At 41.9% G+C, this 21,703-nt stretch overlaps 1 protein-coding gene across 2 annotated transcripts; it reads left to right on the top strand.

Annotated features, from left to right (window-relative positions):
- The first annotated feature begins 68 nt into the window (after positions 1-68).
- Positions 69-21,600, top strand: LOC106600652 (uncharacterized). 2 transcript variants are annotated; one of them, XM_082964430.1, is made up of 6 exons: positions 87-203; positions 1,142-1,375; positions 4,864-5,103; positions 20,328-20,576; positions 20,860-21,005; positions 21,373-21,600. In XM_082964430.1, the coding sequence occupies exons 2-6, from the start codon at positions 1,273-1,275 to the stop codon at positions 21,487-21,489; spliced, it is 855 nt and encodes a 284-aa protein (XP_082820556.1). In that variant the 5' UTR covers positions 87-203; positions 1,142-1,272; the 3' UTR covers positions 21,490-21,600. The 2 variants fall into 2 exon arrangements, with proteins under 2 accessions (XP_082820557.1, XP_082820556.1); XM_082964431.1 differs by lacking the exon at positions 20,860-21,005 and having other exon boundaries at positions 69-203; positions 20,328-20,586; positions 21,373-21,509.
- The last annotated feature ends 103 nt before the right edge of the window (positions 21,601-21,703 follow it).

Raw genomic sequence — 21,703 nt, 5'->3', positions numbered from 1 at the left:
TCATTGAATTCTCAAACCACGGCTTGGTCTGTTTTACAGGCGTTCTCTGAAGTCTCGCGTTGTTACGTCTCTGGGTTTAGAAACTGGTAGTGAGGAGAAGGCAGTTCCGCGCAGGCGCGCATCATTCTTCAGAATAAAGGATACGTCAGAATTGTGCAGTCGAAACGACAACTTCTGTGTCCATTTCAAATGTATTACTACTGGTATGTAATAGCACGTTCTAATACCGAAAGAACATGTCATAACATGCTAGGTAACAAATACGTCAAATATTATCACGTTTGGTAAAGGTTGTATGTGCTATTTTGTGTCAAATCGCGTGAGTGAACGTGATACCTTTTTTATTTACAAGTCACATAGAGACTTGGGGTTAGTCTGACTGGATGTATATCATTTCATTAAGGATACATTTATTTTCGATTTCTGGGTTCGTTTTACATGTCGTTTTTGGTTTTGTGTAAAATTCACGAGATGGTAAAATGGCGGTTCCCCCTCGGTCTGCATCAACGTACTTCAGTGCAGGCAGTGAGGGTGCAGCAGAGAGACAATTTTACGGCTGCACTACTGTTTTGGAGCTAAATGTAATGTTTATCAATTTTCTACATGTGTAATAATATTCAGAGACATTCAGTTTCTGTCTATCAATAAATGTTACTATGGTGTTAACGGAAATACTATTGGTTTTTGATTGGAATAATACAGTGAAGACAAGGTTATTCAGGAAAATAGTACATATTTCTTCATAAAACATACTGAAACCTTGTACTAAATGTTTTTTTGAGGCATTTATGTGAATTCAGGAGATCTACTATAGATTAAGTTCATTTAGAGTTGTGTAGCCTAATTTAAAGTGTATACTTGGTACTCTGCTCCAGTGAGCTCCTGTCCAAGTCAAGCACAGATCTCATTTCAGTAGATCTGGTAGCTAAGTATTGACAAAACATTAATTAATTCACATTAGACAGTCACCTCAAGTTTCTACTGTTTGAGCTCATGTTCGTCATATAGAATATTATCTCAACAGTATTGTGGAGCTCCTGCACCTAAATATAAACCATATTTTTAGAGAATAAAGAAAATCTTGACAGTTCTGGCACTAACTTTTGTGTCTGTTTCTCTTTATTAATACTGGCCGACTCAGATTAAGTCTGAGGCCGGTAACATCAACATCAACAAACCCAGCCTGCCTCTCTCCTTCCACACTGAGTCCAAACCTAGTCACTGGGTCCTGATTGTGACAGTGGAGCCCAGTTTGCACTGCAGGATCCAGAGATGGCATCAGTGAAGCTGGAAGACTGCAGTCAAACACTGGAGCTGAATGTCAACATTAAAGATGAAGAAGAGGAGGAGAAGATTGGGACATCTGTTTCTCATGGTAAGCACAGGTTCTATCTAACTAAGTTTGTGTTTTTCATTCCAACTTCCCACTGTGCATGAAAAGTTACTGTAGAACTGTTTTATTTATTTTATTTCACCTTTATTTAACCAGGTAGGCCAGTTGAGAACAAGTTATCATTTACTACTGCAACCTGGCCAAGATGAAGCAAAGCAGTGTGACAAAAACAACAGAGTTACACATGGGATAAACAAACGTACAGTCAATAACACAATAGAGAAATCTATATGCAGTGTGTGCAAATGTAGTAAGATTAGGGAGGTAAGGCAATAAATAGGCCGTAGTGGCGAAATAATTACAATTTAGCATTAACACTGGAGTGATAGATGTGCAAGTCGAGATACCGGGGTGCAAAAGAGCAAAAATAAATAACAATATGGGGATGAAGAAGTTGGGTGGGCTATTTACAGATGGGCTGTGTACAGGAGTGTCGTGGAAAATTGTCTTAAGAATAACACTTCTTACAAGAACTTGTAAATTCAATATAGACTTTAATACAGAGTAGTAAAGCCGAGCCGGTCCGCGGAACAACAACTGGCTTCCTTAGGCCCCGGCTCTGCTTTTATGCATATACAATACATAGGTCCATCCTTTATGTAAATGAAGTAAAACCCCCTATGCATTCTGCCACCTTTTTCTTTCAACCCAATTGATAACGCCCTCATCTGCTTTTAGCTCTAACATTGTAGTGGCTGGATAACGCCCATATCTGCTTTTAGCTCTAACATAGTAGGGGCTAGACTCTCCTCATATGGATATGAAAATAATGCATGCATTGCAGGCATACAGCTTGCCTGGCCTTTGCGTGGTTCCTGCTTGGGGATGTATAGCCATCTGTTATTTCCACTCAGGGCCTGCTGTCAGTCTCCTCTTTCGCTAGCTAATGTATTTCTATCTTTCTTTCCTCAGCAAGTCTACCTTTCTCCCACAGGAGCAGTAAGCTGCTCTGACAGCTGATGCTTAAAGTTAGTGAGGGAGATATGTCTCCAGCTTCAGTGATTTTTGCAATTCGTTCCAGTCATTGGCAGCATAGAACTGGAAGGACAGGTGGCCAAATGAGGAGTTGGCTTTGGGGATGACCAGTGAAATATACCTGCTGGAGCGCTTGCTACGGGTGGGTGTTGCTATGGTGACCAGTGAGCTGAGATAAGGTGGGGCTTTACCTAGCAAAGACTTATAGATGACCTGGAGCCAGTGGGTTTGGTGACCAATATGAAGCGAGGGTCAGCCAACGAGAGCATACAGGTCGCAGTGGTGGGTAGTATATGGGGCTTTGGTGACAAAACAGATGGCACTGTGATAGACTACATCCAATTTGCTGAGTAGAGTATTGGAGGCTATTTTGTAAATGACATCGCCGAAGTCAAGGATCGATAGGATAGTCAGTTTTACAAGGGTATGTTCGACAGTATGAGTGAAGGAGGCTTTGTTGCGAAATAGGAAGCCGACTCTAGATTTAATTTTGGTTTGGAGATGCTTAATGTGAGTCTAGAAGAAGAGTTTACAGTCTAACCAGACACCTAAAGTATTTGTAGTTGTCCACATATTCTAAGTCAGAACCGTCCAGTTGCACTACTGTTTTGATGCTAAATGTAATGATTATCGGTTTTCTACGTGTGTAATGATATTGACACATTCAGTTTGTCTTTATCTATAAACGTTACTATGGTGTGAACAGGAAATACAATTGTTTTTAAGTTAAACAGTGAATAAAAGGTTATTAACGAAAATAGCACATAGTGATGCCTAAAACAAACTGTAACCTTGTACTAAATGGTTTTTGAGTAATTTATGCATTTTTCTTCTATAGGTTAAATATTAGCTCAAAAGTATTGTGGAGCTCCTGCACCTAAATATAAACCATACTGGCACCCAAAATGTTTATCGGCAACTATTTCAGTCCAAGTCAAGCACTGAATTAGATAATTGAACAACAAAAAATATAATATATTTAACTTCTTGGGGCTATGTGGGACGCTAGCGTGCCACCCGTGGTGCACCCTATCAACAGCAGGTGCATTTCAAGAGCGGCAAATTTGAAACCAAATAAATGTCAAAATTCAAATTTTTCAAACATACAACTATCTTACACCCTTTGAAAGATCAACATCTCCTTAATCTAACCACGTTGTCCGATTTCAAAAAGGTTTTACGGCGAAAGCATAAAGTTAGATTATGTTAGGAGAGTACATTGACAATAGCTGTGTGTAATGTTTTGTCAATTCAAAGACAGGGTCACCAAAACCATAAAACCAGCTAAAATGATGCACTAACCTTTTACAATCTCCATCAGATGACACTCCTAGGACATTATGTTAGACAATGCATGCATTTTTAGTTCTATCAAGTTCATATTTATATCCAAAAACAGCGTTTTACTATGGCATTGATGTTGAGGAAATCGTTTCCCTCCAATAACCGGCAGTCAAGTCAGCACCACAAATTAAATAATTAAAATTAGAAAACATTGGTAAAATATTATATTGTCATTTAAAGAATTATAGATTTACATCTCTTGAACGCAATCAACTTGCCAGATTTAAAAATAACCTTACTGGGAAATCACACTTTGCAATAATCTGAGCACTGCGCCCAGAAAAATATGCTTTGCTATACAGACAAACGGCCATGTTGGAGAGATCTAAAATCGAAAATACTATGTAAATAATCCATTACCTTTGATTCTCTTCATCAGATGTCACTTCCCGGAATCCCAGGTCCATAACGAATGTAGTTTTGTTCAAAAAAGCTCATCATTTATATCCAAAAAGATCCGTGTTGTTAGCACATGATCTAAGCCAGCCGGACTTCTCGTCATGAACGAGGGGAAAAAATATATTTACGTTCGTTCAAACGTCAAACGTTGTATAGCATAAATCATTAGTGCCTTTTTTAACCAGAACATGAATAATATTCAAGGTGGACGAATGCATTCTCTTTTATAACGTATTGGAACGAGGGTACCCAACATGAACTCGCGCGCCAGAGTCTAATCGGCCATCACCGTTCCATGGCTCTTGTTCGGTCAGATCTCACAGTAAAAGACTCAAAACACTTTGTAAAGGCTGGTGACATCTAGTGGAAGCAATAGGAAGTGCCAAAACATTAATCAACCCCTGTGTGTTTCAATGGCATAGGCTTAAAGGTAATTCAACACATCAGGTATCCACTTCCTGTCAGAAAATGTCTCAGGGTTTTGCCTGCCAAATGAGTTCTGTTATACTCACAGACACCATTCAAACTGTTTTAGAAACTTTAGGGTGTTTTCTATCCATATATAATAAGTATATGCATATTCTAGTTACTGGGTAGGATTAGTAACCAGATTAAATCGGGTACGTTTTTTTATCCAGCCGTGAAAATACTGCCCCCTAGCCCCAACAGGTTAATAGAGAATAAAGACCTTTCCAGAACTGTCAAGAAAATAACTTTTGTGTCTGTTTCTCTTGTACTACTTGCCGACTCAGGTATGAGGACGGTCACATCAATAGTGAGGACAAACCCAGCCTGCCTCTCTCCTTCCACACTGACTCCAAACCTACAGTCACTGGGTCCTGATTGTGACAGTGGAGCCCAGTTTGCACTGCAGGATCTAGAGATGGCATCAGTGAAGCTGGAAGACTGCAGTCAAACACTAGAGCTGAATGTCAACATTAAAGATGATGAAGAAGAGGAGGAGGAGAAGATTGGGAAATCTGTTTCTCATGGTAAGAGCAGGTTCTATCTAAGTTTGTTGTTCATTCCAACTTCCCACTGTGCATGAAAAGTTGCAGTGGAACTGTTTCAATGAGAAGGTAGATGTTATTTCATGCTACTGACACTTGCATGGTTTGACACCAGTATTGCCAGCATTTGTTTTATTCACTGGGCTGTCTGGAGTGATCAGAGAGTAGACTAAAGAAGTGAAGTAAAACAGACAGTTTTTGGAAAGTTCTATGAAATTAGTCTGTAGTTACTAACCCTTGTGATAGTGAGTGGAGGATGATTTAGGTCATAATTATCTTTACTTATGAGATACTTTTAGAATAGTTTTATACTCCTTTTTGTATTGCACAGCCTACTTATATGAATAGGTACAGGTAGCCTAGTGGTTAAAGCGTTGGGACAGTAATCGAAAGGTTGCTGGATCGAATCCCTGAGCTGACAAGGTAAAAATAAACTTGGCAAAGAAAGAGACGACCTCTTACTGTCAACTGCGTTTATTTTCAGCAAACTTAACCTGTAAATATTTGTATGTAAAATAACAAGATTCAACAACTGAGACATAAACTGAACAAGTTCCACAGACATGTGACTAACAGAAATGTAATAATGTGTCCCTGAACAAGGCGGGGGGGGGGGGTCAAAATCAAAACCTTTAACCTCTATGGGCTATGTGCAAGCGTCCCACCCCTGGTACACCCTATCAACAACAGGTGAAATATCAAGAGCGCCAAATTTGAAAACAATTAAATGTCATAATTCAAATTTCTCAAACATACAACTATCTTACACCCTTTGAAAGATAAACATCTCCTTAATCTAACCACGTTGTCCGATTTCAAAAAGGCTTTACGGCGAAAGCATAAAGTTAGATTATGTTAGGAGAGTACATTGACAATAGCTGTGTGTAATGTTTTGTCAATTCAAAGACAGGCGTCACCAAAAGCAGAAAACCAGCTAAAATTATGCACTAACCTTTGACAATCTCCATCAGATGACACTCCTAGGACATTATGTTAGACAATACATGCATTTTTTGTTCTATCAAGTTCATATTTATATCCAAAAACAGCGTTTTACTATGGCGTTGATGTTGAGGAAATCGTTTCCCTCCAATAACCGCCAGTCAAGCAGCACAACAAATTAAATAATTACTATTCGAAAACATTGGTAAAATATTATATTGTCATTCAAAGAATTATAGATTTACATCTCTTGAACGCAACCGGATTGCCAGATTTAAAAATAACCTTACTGGGAAATCACACTTTGCAATAATCTGAGCACTGCGCCCAGAAAAATACGCTTTGCAATACAGACTAACCGCCATGTTGGAGAGATCGAAAATACTATGTAAATAATCCATTACCTTTGATTCTCTTCATCAGATGTCACTTCCAGGAATCCCAGGTCCATAACAAATGTAGTTTTGTTCGAAAAAGCGCATAATTTATGTCCAAAAAGCTCCGTGTTGTTAGCACATGATCTATGCCCGCCGGACTTCTCTTCATGAACGAGGGGGGAAAAAATATTTACGTTCGTTCAAACATGTCAAACGTTGTATAGCATAAATCATTAGTGCCTTTTTTAACCAGAACATGAATAATATTCAAGGCGGACGGTTGCATTCTCTTTTAAAACGTATTGGAACGAGAGTACCCAACATGAACTCGCGCGCCAGAGTCTAATCAGCCACCACCGTTCCAAGGCTCTTGTTCGGTCAGATCTCACAGTATAAGACTCAAAACACTTTAAAGACTGGTGACATCTAGTGGAAGCCATAGGAAGTGCTCAACAATTAATAAGCCCCTGTGTGTTTCAATGGCATAGGCTTAAAGGTAATTCAACACATCAGGTATCCACTTCCTGTCAGAATTTGTCTCAGGGTTTTGACTGCCATATGAGTTCTGTTATACTTACAGACACCATTCAAACAGTTTTAGAAAATTCAGAGTGTTTTCTATCCAAACCTGAACAATAATATGCATATTCTAGCTTCTGAGTTGGTGTAGGAGGCAGTTAAAAATGGGCACATATTTTTTTCAAAATTCTCAATACTGCCCCCTAGCCCCAAGAGGTTAACAGAGAAAATATATTATTTTGCAAGCGTTTCAAGGAACTGAAGCCGGTGGAAAGTTGGCTGCTGTAGAAAAGCTGGGGGCCTGCAAGAGGTGCTTGGTCTGTCATGGAGAAGATGATGAATGCAAAGAGACATACCTGTGCAGGAACAGAAAATGTAAAAAAGATCACCATTTCTTTCTATGCCTGACGGGAGACTTCAAGAGGAGTGACTCAGAAAGAAGACAATTCAATGTGAGAAGGCATACGCAGACTGAGGAGCAGGAGGAGTTTGTATCTATACTCTCCCCAGAGATGGCGGACAAATTCAAGAGAGCGTTCACCAACATCACCGCAAAGACAAACTGTGTTGAAAATATCCAGCTTGGAGAGATTGTGTCAAGTGCAGTAGAATAATTGCCAGTTATTCTAATGCTGCTCGAGGTAACTGCCAATGCAGGACAAAAAATTGGAACCCTGGTCGACTTGGCATCGGGCACAAATTATATCACCCACAGAGCTGCCAGGAGATTAAATCTTCGAAGTGAAAACATCACTTTAGTCGTACATGGAGTTGGGGGGGATGGCCATGAAGGTTAAAACCAGAAGATATCTCCTCAGAGTGAGGATCAAAATGCCTAGAGGCACAGAAAGAGCCCATGAGCTTGTCTGCTATGGTTTGAATGAAATTGCCAACATCCACAGAGTCATCAAACCTGAGCAACTCAAGAAGTTCTTCCCAGAAGTCAGTCTAGGAGATCTGAGGAGACCGGAGAGCATTGAGCTACTGATAAGCCACCGCGAAGGAAGACTTGCTCCGCAAAGAGTGAAGGTGATTGGAGGCCTTGTCTTATGGGAGAGCCCGCTAGGAAAGATTGTTGGTGGAGCACATCCAGATCTGTTTGAAGAAGTCGATATGGCCGCGCACAGGTCTGGAACGCACTTTGCTCGATCCATGAGAGCAACCGCTGTCAAGTATCAAGAGATAACAACTAAAACACAAGAGTTCACAGCTGAAACCAAAAGCACAGCTGCTCGCAGAGAGTTCTTGGATTGGTGGAAATGAGATAGCATTGGAGCAGCTTGCGAACCGAAGTGTGGAGGATGCCGGTGTGGCAATTGTCAACCAGGAGGCAAGGAAATGACTCTGAGTGAGGAAAGGGAGCTGGAGATCATAAGGAAAGGCCTCACCTACATCGAAGCAGATGCTCACAGCGATGAACCGCACTGGGACATAAAATACCCCTGGATTCGAGATCCAAGTTCCCTTCCCTACAACAGGAGTGGGGTTGAAGCCACCTTAAGAACAGAAAAACAACTCAAAAAAGAGCCAGAGTGGAAAATAGCATACACAGCTCAAGTGCATGAAATGGTGGAGAGAAGAGCAGCAAAGAAACTCACCAAGGAGATGATCGCCAGCTGGAAAGGACCAGTATGGTATGTCAGCCACTTGGTGGCGCCAAACCCACACTCTGTCACAACACCTGTGCGACTGGTATGGAACAGCAGCCAGAAGTTTAAAGGGGTCAGCATGAATGACCTGCTGCTGAAAGGGCCTGATGTCCTCAATCCCATCCGAGCAGTACTACTCAGGTTCAGAAGAGGTGTCCATGCTCCTCTTGGCGACATCAGGAAGATGTACAATTCGGTGTGGTTAGAAAACCTGGAGATGCATCTCCACAGATTTCTCTGGAGAAACACTTAGGAGGAAGAGATTGAAGAGTATGCCATCACCAGAGTCAACATTGGCGATCAACCAGCAGGGTGCATTGCACAACTGGCCATGATAGAGACAGCAAAACTGCCCATGTTCGCTCACCTGGAGGAGGAACATAGGATCCTTGAAGAGGATGCCTATGTCGATGACATCCTGACTTCCCATAATGACTTACAAAAGCTGGACAAGGACACCAAAAGAGTTGAAGAGATCCTGAGGACAGGCAGATTCTTCCTCAAACCCTGGGTCCGGTCAGGCCAAAGTGCGAGGCAGGAGATCGTACCAGGAGAACAAGGAGAGGTGTCAGGCACAGTACTTATTCTCCCAAACCAGATGAGGAAAGGAGACAATAAAGCCCTTGGAGTTGGATACCTTGTTGAAGAGGACAAACTGTAACTTATGACTTCAATCAATTTCTCAAGGAGGAAAAAGAAGATGAGTCGGATAAAATCTCCTTGAAGAAGAGGTGAGAGGGAAAACTCCAAACCCACTGACGAGAAGAGAACTGCTAAGCCAAGTAGCTAGCCTGTATGACCCAATAGGTCTCGTCGCCCCTGCCAAACAAAAGGGTGCCATTCTTGTCAGAAAGGCGTTTCAAGAAGCTGGAGGCAAAACTCTGACCCGAAACACGTGGGACAAACCTCTGTCTGAACAATTGAGAGAAGAAGCCATCAAACTGTTTGAGGAGTACACACGTCTTGGCCAAATCACCTTCCACAGAAGCCTCACACCAGTCAACTGGATTGGTAAACCTTGGGGAATAACATTCTCTGACAGAAGTGAGAATAGCTATGGAGCCAAAGTGTACTTCAGATGGGAAACCGAGCAAGGCATCCAAGTCAGGTTGGTTGAGTCCAAAGCAAAAGTCATACCTTTGGACCAAAAGGGGGAGGCAGTGAAAGCTGAAATCTGCGGTGCTGTCTGCGCAGCACGACTTCGAAAGTACGTTGAAAAACACAGTCGTATAGAAATTGAACGATGGCTCCATCTGCTGGACAGTCAAACTGTGGTGGGAGCTATCCAGAAAGACAGTTATGGGTATCAATCTTTCTTCGCGAACAGAGTTGGAGAGATCCAGAAATCCACATCCGTCGAAGACTGGTGGTGGATCCCGGGAGGCCTGAACAGTGCTGACATCATAACAAGAGGGGCAGCCCCGGAAGACCTCCAAGAAGATTCCATGTGGCAGAATGGACCAGCGTTCCTGCGGCAACCTGTGGAAGAGTGGCCACAGAAGTCAGCCAAAGAAATTGCAGCTAATGCCAAGGAAGGCATAAACAAACTTCAAAGAAAATATTTCTCTGCAGCACTGACCAGAGCGCAGGCCAAGAGAAACAAGAATGATGTACTTCCTGAAGTGGGAGATCAGAAGGAAAGTCAGAGTGATGCACAGCAAAGCAGGCAAAATAACCCAGATGAACCTAAGACTAAGATCCGAAGACCACCAGCTGGCTCTGCGGTAACAAAACTGATTGACATCAGGAAATTCAGCAGCCTGACCAGGCTGATCCGAGTCACTGCCTGGGTTTGGAGAGCTGCAACGAAATGGAAAGAAGTGTTGACCAAGAATTCAGCCTCAGATAAACCAAAGTGGGAGGACATTTTTTCAACAAACTGGAAGTCCAGAGGCAAACGAGCTGTACTCACTGGTGAGGAGTGTGAAGATGCACTAAGAGACCTGTTCCTTGCAGCTCAAGAAGGTATAACCTTTCAAGACACCACTCTCAACAGACTCGCTGTTTACAGAGAGGAAGAGACTGGGCTCTTGGTTTGTGGAGGGAGGTTCAAGGTCTTTGATGAGGACGAGTCTGCTGTACCAATTCTACCATATGAGGCATGGATATCCACTCTCCTAGCTCAAGAGGCCCATGATGCAAACCATAAAGAAATAGCAGGTACACTCCTCCGGATGAGGAAGAAAGCCTGGGTGATAAAAGGCCGGAAGCTGGCTAAAAAGAGAGTTGACAACTGTGTGGTGTGCAGAAAGGCTAGGGCCAGAAAGTGCCAACAGATCATGAGTGACCTTCCACCTGAGCGTATAACACCAGCCAGACCATTTGAGTACACAACAGTGGACTTAGTTGGACCATATGAAGTCAAGGATGAGGTGAGAAAGAAAGTCAAGCTCAAGATGTGGGGAATTGTCTTCTGCTGTATGGCATCCAGAGCTATACACACAGATGTTGTCAGTGACCAGTCAACTGAAGGCTTCTTACTGGCCTACCAAAGATTCACTTCACTGAGAGGGCATCCAAAGAAACTGTGGTCAGATCCTGGAAAGAACTTTGTGGGTGCCAGACCTGCCCTCAAAGAGCTCTACCACTTCCTGGATCAACAAATTACATCTGAGCTTGAAAATGAAGCTTCAAAGCATGGAACAGAGTGGAGCTGGAAGATCCACCCAGCAGACTCCCCTCACAGGAATGGTGCTGCAGAAGCAGCTGTTCGCACTGTGAAGCGGGCCTTGCACAATATGAGAGGAGAAGGACTCTTCACATGGAGTGAGTTTCAAACATTTATGTTCATGGCTGCTAACCTTGCCAATGAAAGGCCCATAGATGCCAGGACTCAGAGCAGGGAGGATTGCATAGAATACATCAGCCCTAATTCTCTTCTGCTTGGAAGGACTGGACCTAGGGGAGACTTAGGAAGCTTTGAGTTTGAAGACTACTCCTACAAACGGTTAAGAGTCATTCAAGCGGAAGTTAACTGGTTCTGGAGGAAGTGGAGTCAGTTGGCTGGACCTAACCTGTTTGTGAGGAGTAAGTGGCACACAAAGCAGCGAAACGTGACCGTTGGAGACGTCGTCTGGCTTGCAGACCAGAACGCTTTGAGGAGTCAGTATAAGCTTGGTAGGGTCGTCAATGTCAACGCTGACAAGGAGGGCATTGTGAGAGATGCAAATATACGAACCTTCCCAAGTTATCCCATCTCAACTTTGAAGCATGTTCATGGAGACAAAGCAAAGAAACGTTCAACCAAAATCCCTGCTACAATTCTTCACAGGGACGTCAGGCGTTTGGTTGTGTTATTACCTGTAGAAGAGCAGAAGTAAAGCCATCGAAGATGAAGCCAATGTGACCTTCTTGGGTTCAAGAACCAGGAGATCAAGTGGGAGGTGTTGCGTCAAAAGACAGGTATTCATATTCAAGGCATTCACATTTTCAACTGATTTCAAAGATAAAACACCAGCAGGGGGCGAAATAGTGTATGCATTGTGGAACCCATCATTAGCTTGTGTTTCCCTGGGGAACATATATACTGGTGCACCTTTGTGATAGCAGGTGGTGAAATGTTTGGTGAAAAGGCATTTCACTGGAAGTCCTTCATGGAAGAGGAGACTCTCAGTCATACACATTCAGCTCATTTAGGATTCTGGAGACTCAACCGGTAGGCACATGGACATTGTTGTGTAAAATTGTTGCCAGTTAGGTGTTTATTTGTGTTGGGAATTGAGACCAATTGTCTAATTTAGGATATAGTATAATTTAGAAAATATGACTACATTGAGATTATGTATTTAATTTGAAATGACCTTACTTGAAGTAATGTATATTTCTTTGTGTGTTTTGCCTTTAAAGGTTATCAACCTAATTAACTAACTAAAAACCGAACTAACTAACTGACTAAATAAATAAAAGAAGTCAGAAGAAAATTGAGTTGTCCCTTGCGTCCTTCAGTCCTTAAAGAGGCCTTTTTCAAGTTTGGGCAAAGAGCTGCAGTGTGAACCATACACAACTTGACAGTAACAGTCAGTATCTGGTATGGCCACCAGCTGCATTAAGTACTGCAGTGCATCTCCTCCTCATGAACTGCACCAGATTTGCCTGTTCTTGCTGTGAGATGTTACCCCACTCTTCCACCAAGGCACCTGCAAGATCCCGGCCATTTCCTGGGAGACTGTCCCTAGCCCTTACCCTCCGTTCCAACAGGTCCCAGACGTGCTCAATGGGATTGAGATCCGGGCTCTTCGCTAGCCATGGCAAAACACTGACATTCCTGTCTAGCAGGTGTGATGTTCGGATGTACCGATCCTGTTCAGGTGTTGTTACACGTGGTCTATTCCACAGGCCAAAATCAACATCCTCACCAATTCTATGTAAAGGAGATGTGTCCCAGAGGAGGCAGCTGCAGCTAGCCACTTCTCCAGTGCTTACTGTGTAAATTGGGAGGTGCTGGAACCAAAAGTGAGCCTGAGAGGGGGTGCGACCTGGGGGTCTCTGAGGTACCAGAACACATTAAATAAAATACCTTTTTATAATAAAGCATTGCATGCATTATCATGACTTTTGCATACTGGCATAATATAATTGTTTTATTTTATTTAACTAGGCAAGTCAGTTAAGAATAAATTCTTATTTACAATGACAGCCTATGGGACTCCCAATCGTGGCCGGATGTGATAGACTGGATTCGAACCAGAGACTGTTGTGATGCTTTTTGCACTGAGATGCAGTGCCTTAGACTGCTGTGCCACTCGGGAGCAGTGGAGTTGAACCGCTTACAGAAGTTACACACATTGAGTACATTTTTTGTAGCCTGGAGTCCAGGAAAAATGTGGCCTTTTACAAACGGATTTCATGCAGTTCTACATCATTTTAGATGACTGGGACTGATGACCAAAATGACAGGCTACTTTGACACTGAGAATCTGAGGTCTCTAATCCATCAATAGCCTAGGCCAGGTGTGAGGAGAAACACATTGTATAATATGAGGAGGAAGTTAGAGTCCTTAACAAGCTTTACAGTTTCACTGACTCACCCAATGATGTGCAGCTCACTCACTGGCCAAAAGCTCATCTTTCTCTTGCTTTACTTTGTAAAACAATGCTGTTCGCTCAATAAGCCTATTTGGAAGTTGAAAACTTGGTAACATACAGACAGATTAGTATTTTATTTTCAGCGGGATTCATTTGCTTTACAAACGGCGTTTTCCAGCAATTGTATTAGAAATATTGCTAAAGGCCTGTTTTGGCTGCATGCTGTTCACTGACAGATTTGCCACACGTTCCTGACTGTAGACATGCCTTGTGATTTGGCTACACACAATCCACAGCTAGGCTATTTTATTTAAATTAGCTATTGATCCTCTGTGGCTAAATACTCCTGGTGTAGTTTTGGGAATTATTTCATTTCTTTCTGAACAGACTGTAGAGTGCTGCAGCACCTCAACACACTTCCCGCAGCTATTATTCTATTAGGAAATAAATTATGTGTAATGCTGGAGAGATGAGTTGCCGGCTCATGTCTATAACAGCACAGAGAGAGAGAGATCATAGAAAGTGAATCTCATTCTAGTTCTGTGAGAGATACAGGCGTGCTTCTCTCTCACCACAGCAATGGCCACGCCTTGGTCTAAATAGGCTACAATGTTACATAAACCATAAACCTGGGACGGCCCAACATTAATACATTCTTAGAATATCAGGCACGTTTTCACATTACGTTTTTTAGGAGGCATGACAATTAGAAAGTCATTAGGATTTTTACATTGCAAACAGTGGATATTATTTTTCATGCCACTAGAGGTACAGTTTACATGCACTTAGGTTGCACTCATTAAAACTTGTTTTTCAACCACTCCACAAATTTCTTGTTAACAAACTATAGTTGGCCTCCCGGGTGGAGCAGTGGTCTCTGGTGGCACAGCCAGAGACCACTGGGTTCGAGCCCAGGCTCTGTCGCAGTCAGCCGCGACCGGGAGGTCCATGGGGCGGCGCACAATTGCCCCAGCGTCGTCCGGGTTAGGGAGGGTTTGGCCGGCAGGGATATCCTTGTCTCGTCGCGCACTAGCGACTCCTGTGTCGGGCCGGGCGCAGTGCACGTTGACCAGGTCGCCAGGTGTACGGTGTTTACTCCAACACATTGGTACGGCTGGCTTCCGGGTTGGATGTGCATTGTGTCAAGAAGCAGTGTGGCTTGGTTGGGTTGTGTTTCGGAGGACGCATGGCTCTCGACCGTCGCCTCTCCTGAGTCCGTACGGGAGTTGCAGCGATGAGACAAGACTGTAACTACTACCAATTGGATACCACGAAATTGGGGAGAAAAAAAGGGTTAAAATAAATACTTGTATTTTATTTTTTTTACTTTAGTTTTGGCAAGTCGGTTAGGATATCTACTTTGTGCATGAGACAAGTAAGTTTTCCAGCAATTGTTTAAAGACAGATTATTTCACTTATAATTCACTATCATAATTCCAGTGGGTCAGAAGTTTACATACACTAAATTGACTGTGCCTTTAAACAGCTTGGAGAAAATGATGTCATGGCTTTAGAAGCTTCTGATAGTGTAATTGACATCATTTGAGTCAATTGGTGGTGAGGCTGTGGATGTGTTTGAACACCTACCTTCAAACTCAGTGCCTCTTTGCTTGACATCATGGGAAAATCAAAAGAAATCAGCCAAGACCTCAGAAAAAAATTGTAGACTTCAAGTCTGGTTCATCCTTGGGAGCAATTTCCAAACGCCTGAAGGTACAACGTTCATCTGTACAAACAATAGTACGCAAGTATAAACACCATGAGCTTCCTGAGCTGTTATACCGCTCAGGAAGGAGACGCGTTCTGTCTCCTAGAGATGAACATTCCTCTGGTGTGAAAAGTGCAACTCAATCCCAGAACAACAGCAAAGGACCTTGTGAAGATGCTGGAGGAAACGGGTACAAAAGTATCTACATCCACAGTAAAACGAGTCCTATATCGACATTATCTGAAAGGCCGCTCAGCAAGAGGCGGCCTTTCAAAACCACCATAAAAAAGCCAGACTACGGTTTGCAACTGCACATGGGGACAAAGATCGTACTTTTTGGAGAAATGTCCTCTGGTCTGATGAAACAAAAATAGAACTGTTTTGCCATAATGACCATCGTTATGTTTGGAGGAAAAAGGGGGAGGCTTGCAAGCCGAAGAACATCATCCCAACCATGAAGCACGGGGGTCGGAGCATCATGCTGTAGGAGGGACTGGTGCACATCACAAAATAGATGGCATCATGAGGGTGGAAAATTATGTGGATATATTTAAGCAAAAAGGTCTTCCAAATGGACAATGACCCCGAGCATACTTCCAAAGTTGTGGCAAAATGGCTTAACCTCTCAAGGGTGCGTGGGACGGTAGCGTCCCACCTGGCCAACATCCGGTGAAATTGCAGAGCGCGAAATTCAAAAATCCTAAATTCAAATCTTTAACATTCTTGAAAATGTTATACATCAAAATAAAGCTTAACTTCTTGTTAATCCAGCCGCTGTGTCAGATTTGAAAAAGGCTTTACGGCGAAAGCAAACCATGCGATTATCTGAGGACAGCGCCCCGCATACAAAACCATTAAGAATATATTTCAACCAGGCAGGTGCACCACAAAAGTCAGAAATAGCGATATAATTAATGCCTTTGAAGATCATCTTCTGTTGGCACTCCAAAATGTCCCAGAAACATCACAAATTGTCCTTTTGTTCGATTATGTCCCAAAAATGGCCATTTATTTGGCGCGTTTGACTAAGAAATACACCGATTTAAACTCACCCAACATGCCTACGAAGTATCTAATAAGTTACATGTAAACTTGGTCCAAACATTTCAAACAATGTTCCTAATCCAACCTCAGGTACCCTAAAACGTAAATAATCAATACAATTTAAGACGGAATAAATTGTTACTAATACCGGATAAAAACAACATGGAGCACGCTCCTGTTCACGCTCACCAAAACAGTAGAGTCCACCTGGAGTGACACTGACAATGAATAGGACTACTTCATTTCTCAAAAGAAAAACATCATACAATTTCTAAAGACTGTTGACATCTAGTGGAAGCCATAGGAACTGCAACCAGGTTCCTAATAATAAGGGTATCCTATAGAAAACCATTGGAAAATCCTATGACCTCAATTTTGTTTTTCCTTGATGTTTTGTCCTCGGGGTTTCGCCTGACAAATCAGTTCTGTTATACTCACATTATTTTAACAGTTTTAGAAACTTTAGAGTGTTTTCTATCCACTTATTGTGGGACTAACTTATTGTGGGAAGCTTGTGTAAGGCTACCCAAAACATTTGACCCAAGTTAAACAATTTAAAGGCAATGCTACCAAATACTAATTGAGTGTATGTAAGCTTCTGACCCACTAGGAATGTGATGAAAGAAATAAAAGCTGAAATAAATTATTCTCTCTGCTATTATTCTGACGTTTCACATTTTTAAAATAAAGTGGTGATCCTAACTGAACTAAGACAGGGAATGTTTACTAGGATTAAATGTCAGAAATTGTGAAAAACTGAGTTTAATTGTATTTGGCCAAGGTGTATGTAAACTTCCAACTTCATCTGTAGTCTACCTGACCCTGGCAAATGGTTTCTGGAACAAAGACTGCAAAACTGAGAGGTGCTGGAGGATCCGGCTCAAATTAAGCACCGCCCTTCTCATATAATGAGGTAGGGCCATCCCAAGGATCCCTGAATGCATGGACGATTGCACCAAAGATAGGCCACAACCAGTTGTTTCCGATGGGAACAGATGAGTCATAGCGGGCAGAGCCAAGCACCAGCTACCGAGATCCAATTTGACGCGTTCTAGCACACATCTGCATATTTCTGTTAGGCACCGCCTCCTCTGAAACGCTCGTGTGCTATAACTCAATTCACCTTTACATTCCTTCTGAACAACGCAATTAAAAAAAATACCCTTTGCAAAAGTTAGTCTACAAAACTTAGTCCACTCTGTTCATAACAGATTTTAGTTTTGGGAACAGAACTATATTATGATCAGATGTTTCACTGATTAGAACATTTACAGAATGTCGGCCAAAATCCATCTCGTTCCATCTTCTCCCACTGCCGGCCAGTGGGCTTCCTCTCACTACCAGATTTGGTAGTGAGTGGAAACGCTAAGCGGATGCCTCACATTTATACATCTGGTGAAATATCTGTCTCATTGTTCTGTGGCTGCACTGTGGTAGTGGGGGAACAGGAAGTTCTGGGCAGGCAGGCATCATTCTTCAGAATAAAGAAACGGCAGAACTGTGATGTTAAGAAGATAACCCTGTTTGGGCTAGGGGGCAGTATTGAGAATTTTGGAAAAAATATGTGCCCATTTTTAACTGCCTCCTACACCAACTCAGAAGCTAGAATATGCATATTATTGTTCAGGTTTGGATAGAAAACACCCTAAAGTTTCTAAAACTGTTTGAATGGTGTCTGTGAGTATAACAGAACTCCTCTGGCAGGCAAAAACCTGACAAGGTTTCATGCAGGAAGTGGCCTGTCTGACAAGGAGTCGTGCGTCTTGCATCTGTTTATTGAAAAGTAAGGATCTTAGCTGTAACGTGACAATTCCCAGGGCTCCAATAGGCTCTCAGGACGCGGGAAAATCATGAAGGTTGACGAGGCAGCCTCAGGCTGAAACAGATTATCATCTTATTCAAGTGTCCCATTAGGTGACAATGGAGTGAGGCGCGTGCGCGATTAGCCCCCGTGGAGTATTTTAATTCGGCTGTTTAGTTTATTGCAGATTCCCGGTCGGAATATTATCGCTTTTCTACGAGATAAATGGCATAAAAATTGGTTTTAAACAGCGGTTGACATGCTTCGAAGTACGGTAATGGAATATTTAGACATTTTTTGTCACGCCATGCGCTATGCTCGTGACCATGGATTACCATTCTGATAGTGTCTAGAACTCACGAACAAAACGTCGCTGTTTGGATATAATGATGGATTATTTGGGACCAAACCTACATTTGTTATTGAAGAAGAAGTCCTGGGACTGCATTCTGACGAAGAACAAGAAAGGTAAGAACATTTTTCTTATAGGATATGTGATTTTGGTGAAGGCTGAACTGCGTGGGTGTCTAAATAACTAGCCCTGTGATGCCGGGCTATGTACTTAGAATATTGCAAAATGTGCTTCATCCGAAAAGCTATTTTAAAATCGGACATATCGAGTGCATAGAGGAGTAATGTATCTATAATTCTTAAAATAATTGTTATGCTTTTTGTGAACGTTTATCGTGAGTAATTTAGCAAACTGTTAGTAAATTCCCCGGAAGTTTGCGGGGGGTATGCTAGTTCTGAACGTCACATGCTAATGTAAAAAGCTGGTTTTTGATATAAATATGAACTTGATTGAACAAAACATGCATGTATTGTATAACATAATGTCCTAGGGTTGTCATCTGATGAAGATCATCAAAGGTGAGTGCTGCATTTAGCTGTCTTCTGGGTTTTGGTGACATTATATGCTGGCTTGAAAAATGGGTGTCTGATTATTTATGGCTTGGTACTCTGCTGACATAATCTAATGTTTTGCTTTCGTTGTAAAGCCTTTTTGAAATCGGACAGTGTGGTTAGATTAACGAGAGTCTTGTCTTTAAATAGCTGTAAAATAGTAATATGTTTGAGAAATTGAAGTAATAGGATTTTTAAGGTTTTGAAAATCGCGCCACAGGCTGCAAGTGGCTGTTACGTAGGTGGGACGAATTCGTCCCGCCTAGCCCAGAGAGGTTAAGAAGATAACATTTGTGTCAGTTTCTATTTATTAATACAGGTATGTAATAGCAGGGTTAAACTTCCTAATATCAAAAGAACACGTCATACCATGCTAGGTAACAAATCCGTTAAGGTATTATCACATTTGGTAAAGGGTTGATGTGTTATTTTTGTGTCAAAAAAGTGAAGAACGTGATAACTACTTTACAAGCCACATAGCTAGAGACTTTGGGATTGTCTGAGTGGATGTACATAATTTTCTCAATGTCATTTCATAAATAATCCATTTATTTGAGATTTCTGAGTTCGTTTTGCATGTTATTGGTTTTGTGTAAAATTCACAAGCTGGGAAAACCGCGGCGCCCACTCTGTCTCCGTCAAAGAGAGACAATTTTATGTAGTAATATTCAGACTCATTCAGTTTCTATCTTTGTCTATAAATGTTAATATGATGTGAACAGGAAATACAATTGGTTTTTGATTGACATAATACAGTGAAGACAAGGTTATTACATAGTGCTGCCTAAAACATACTGCAACCTTGTACTAAATGGTTTTTGAGTCATTTATTAATTTATGTCAATCCAATAAATCTACTATAGGTTAAGTTTAGTTACGTTGTGTAGTGTGTACTTTGTCTAATTTGAATAAATTCATGTTTTGTTGTCAATGCTTACCTACCTGATCTATTGACATGAGATGGACAGGAGCTCACTGGAGCTGAGAACCGGCACCTCAATTTTCTACTGCTTGAGCTCATGTTCTTATAGAATATTACCTCAACAGTATTGTGGAGCTCCTGCATCTAAATATAAACAGTACCGCGACCCAAAATGAGTATCGACAACTATTTCAGTCCAAGTCAAGCACTGATTTAGATAATTGAACAAGAAAAAATACAATATATTGTAATAGAGAATAATGTGCCAGAACTATCAAGACTAACTTTTTGTGTCTGTTATTCATTGTTACTACAGGACGACTAGAATTAAGTCTGAGGCCGGTAACATCAATAGCGAGGACAAACCCAGCCTGCCTCTCTCCTTCCACACTGAGTCCAAACCTACATTCACTGGGTCCTGATTGTGACAGTGGAGCCCAGTTTGCACTGCAGGATACAGAGATGGCATCAGTGAAGCTGGAAGACTGCAGTCAAACACTGGAGCTGAATGTCAACATTAAAGATGAAGAAGAGGCGGAGAAGATTGGGACATCTGTTTCTCATGGTAAAAGCAGGTTGTATCTGACGAAGTTTGCTGTTCATTCCAACTTCCCACTGTGCATGAAAAGTTGCAGTAGAACTGTTTCATGATGAACTGTTTCAATGAGAAGGTAGATGTTATTTCATGCTACTCAGACTTGCATACCAGTATTGCCAGCATTTTGTTTTATTCACTGGGTTATCTGGAGTGATCAGAGAGTAGACTAAAGAAGTGAAGTAGACAAACTGCCAGTGTTTTACAGTTATATGAAATTACTCTTCTTTTTTTTAACCTTTTTTTTATCTAGGCAAGTCAGTTAAGAACAAATTATTATTTACATTGACGGCCTACCCCCGGCCAAACCCGGACGATGCTGGGCCAATTGTGTGCCGCCCTATGGGACTCCCAATCACGGCCGGATGTGATACAGCCTCGTTACAAACCCTTGTCATAGTGAGTGGAGGATGATATGGCTCATAATGTTCACGACTTTTACCCACTTTTAGAATAGTTTTATTCCCTTTTGTATTGTACAGCCTACTGATATGAATACGTATGTCACCCGGTACAGCCAGAAGAGGACTGGCCACCCCTTTGAGCCTGGTTCCTCTCTACGTTTCTTCCAAGGTTCCTGCTTGCTAGGGAGTTTTTCGTTGCCACTTTGCTTCTACACCTGCATTGCTTGCTCTTTGGTGATTGAGGCTGGGTTTCTGTAAAGCACTTTGTGACAACTGCTGATGTAATAAGGGCTACATAAAATACATGTGATTGACATGTATATCACACCAACTGACTGGTTCTTCTGATGTTGTTCACACAGGAGACCATGTTGAGACTTTCTCTACATCCAGAGAGCAACAACAGGAAGATCACAGAGCTAAGAGGTCTCACCACTGCCCACATTGTGAGGAGGTTTTCCCATTTCTATCAAAGCTAAAAATACACCTCAAAATACACCCAGGAGAGAATCGGTATTCCTATACTGACGGTGGGAAGAATTTCACCACATCCAAGGCTCTGACAGTTCATCAGAGAGTGCACACAAGAGAGAAGACTTACTCCTGCTCTGACTGTGTAAAATGCTTCACAACATCAACTTGGCTAAAAGTTCATCAGAGAACACACACAGGAGAGAAGCCTTACTCCTGCTC

This window comes from Salmo salar, chromosome 17, assembly GCF_965601325.2.
Source record: "Salmo salar chromosome 17, fSalSal1, whole genome shotgun sequence".
NCBI lineage: Eukaryota > Metazoa > Chordata > Actinopteri > Salmoniformes > Salmonidae > Salmo > Salmo salar.
This window is presented reverse-complemented; position numbering and strand designations above follow the sequence as displayed.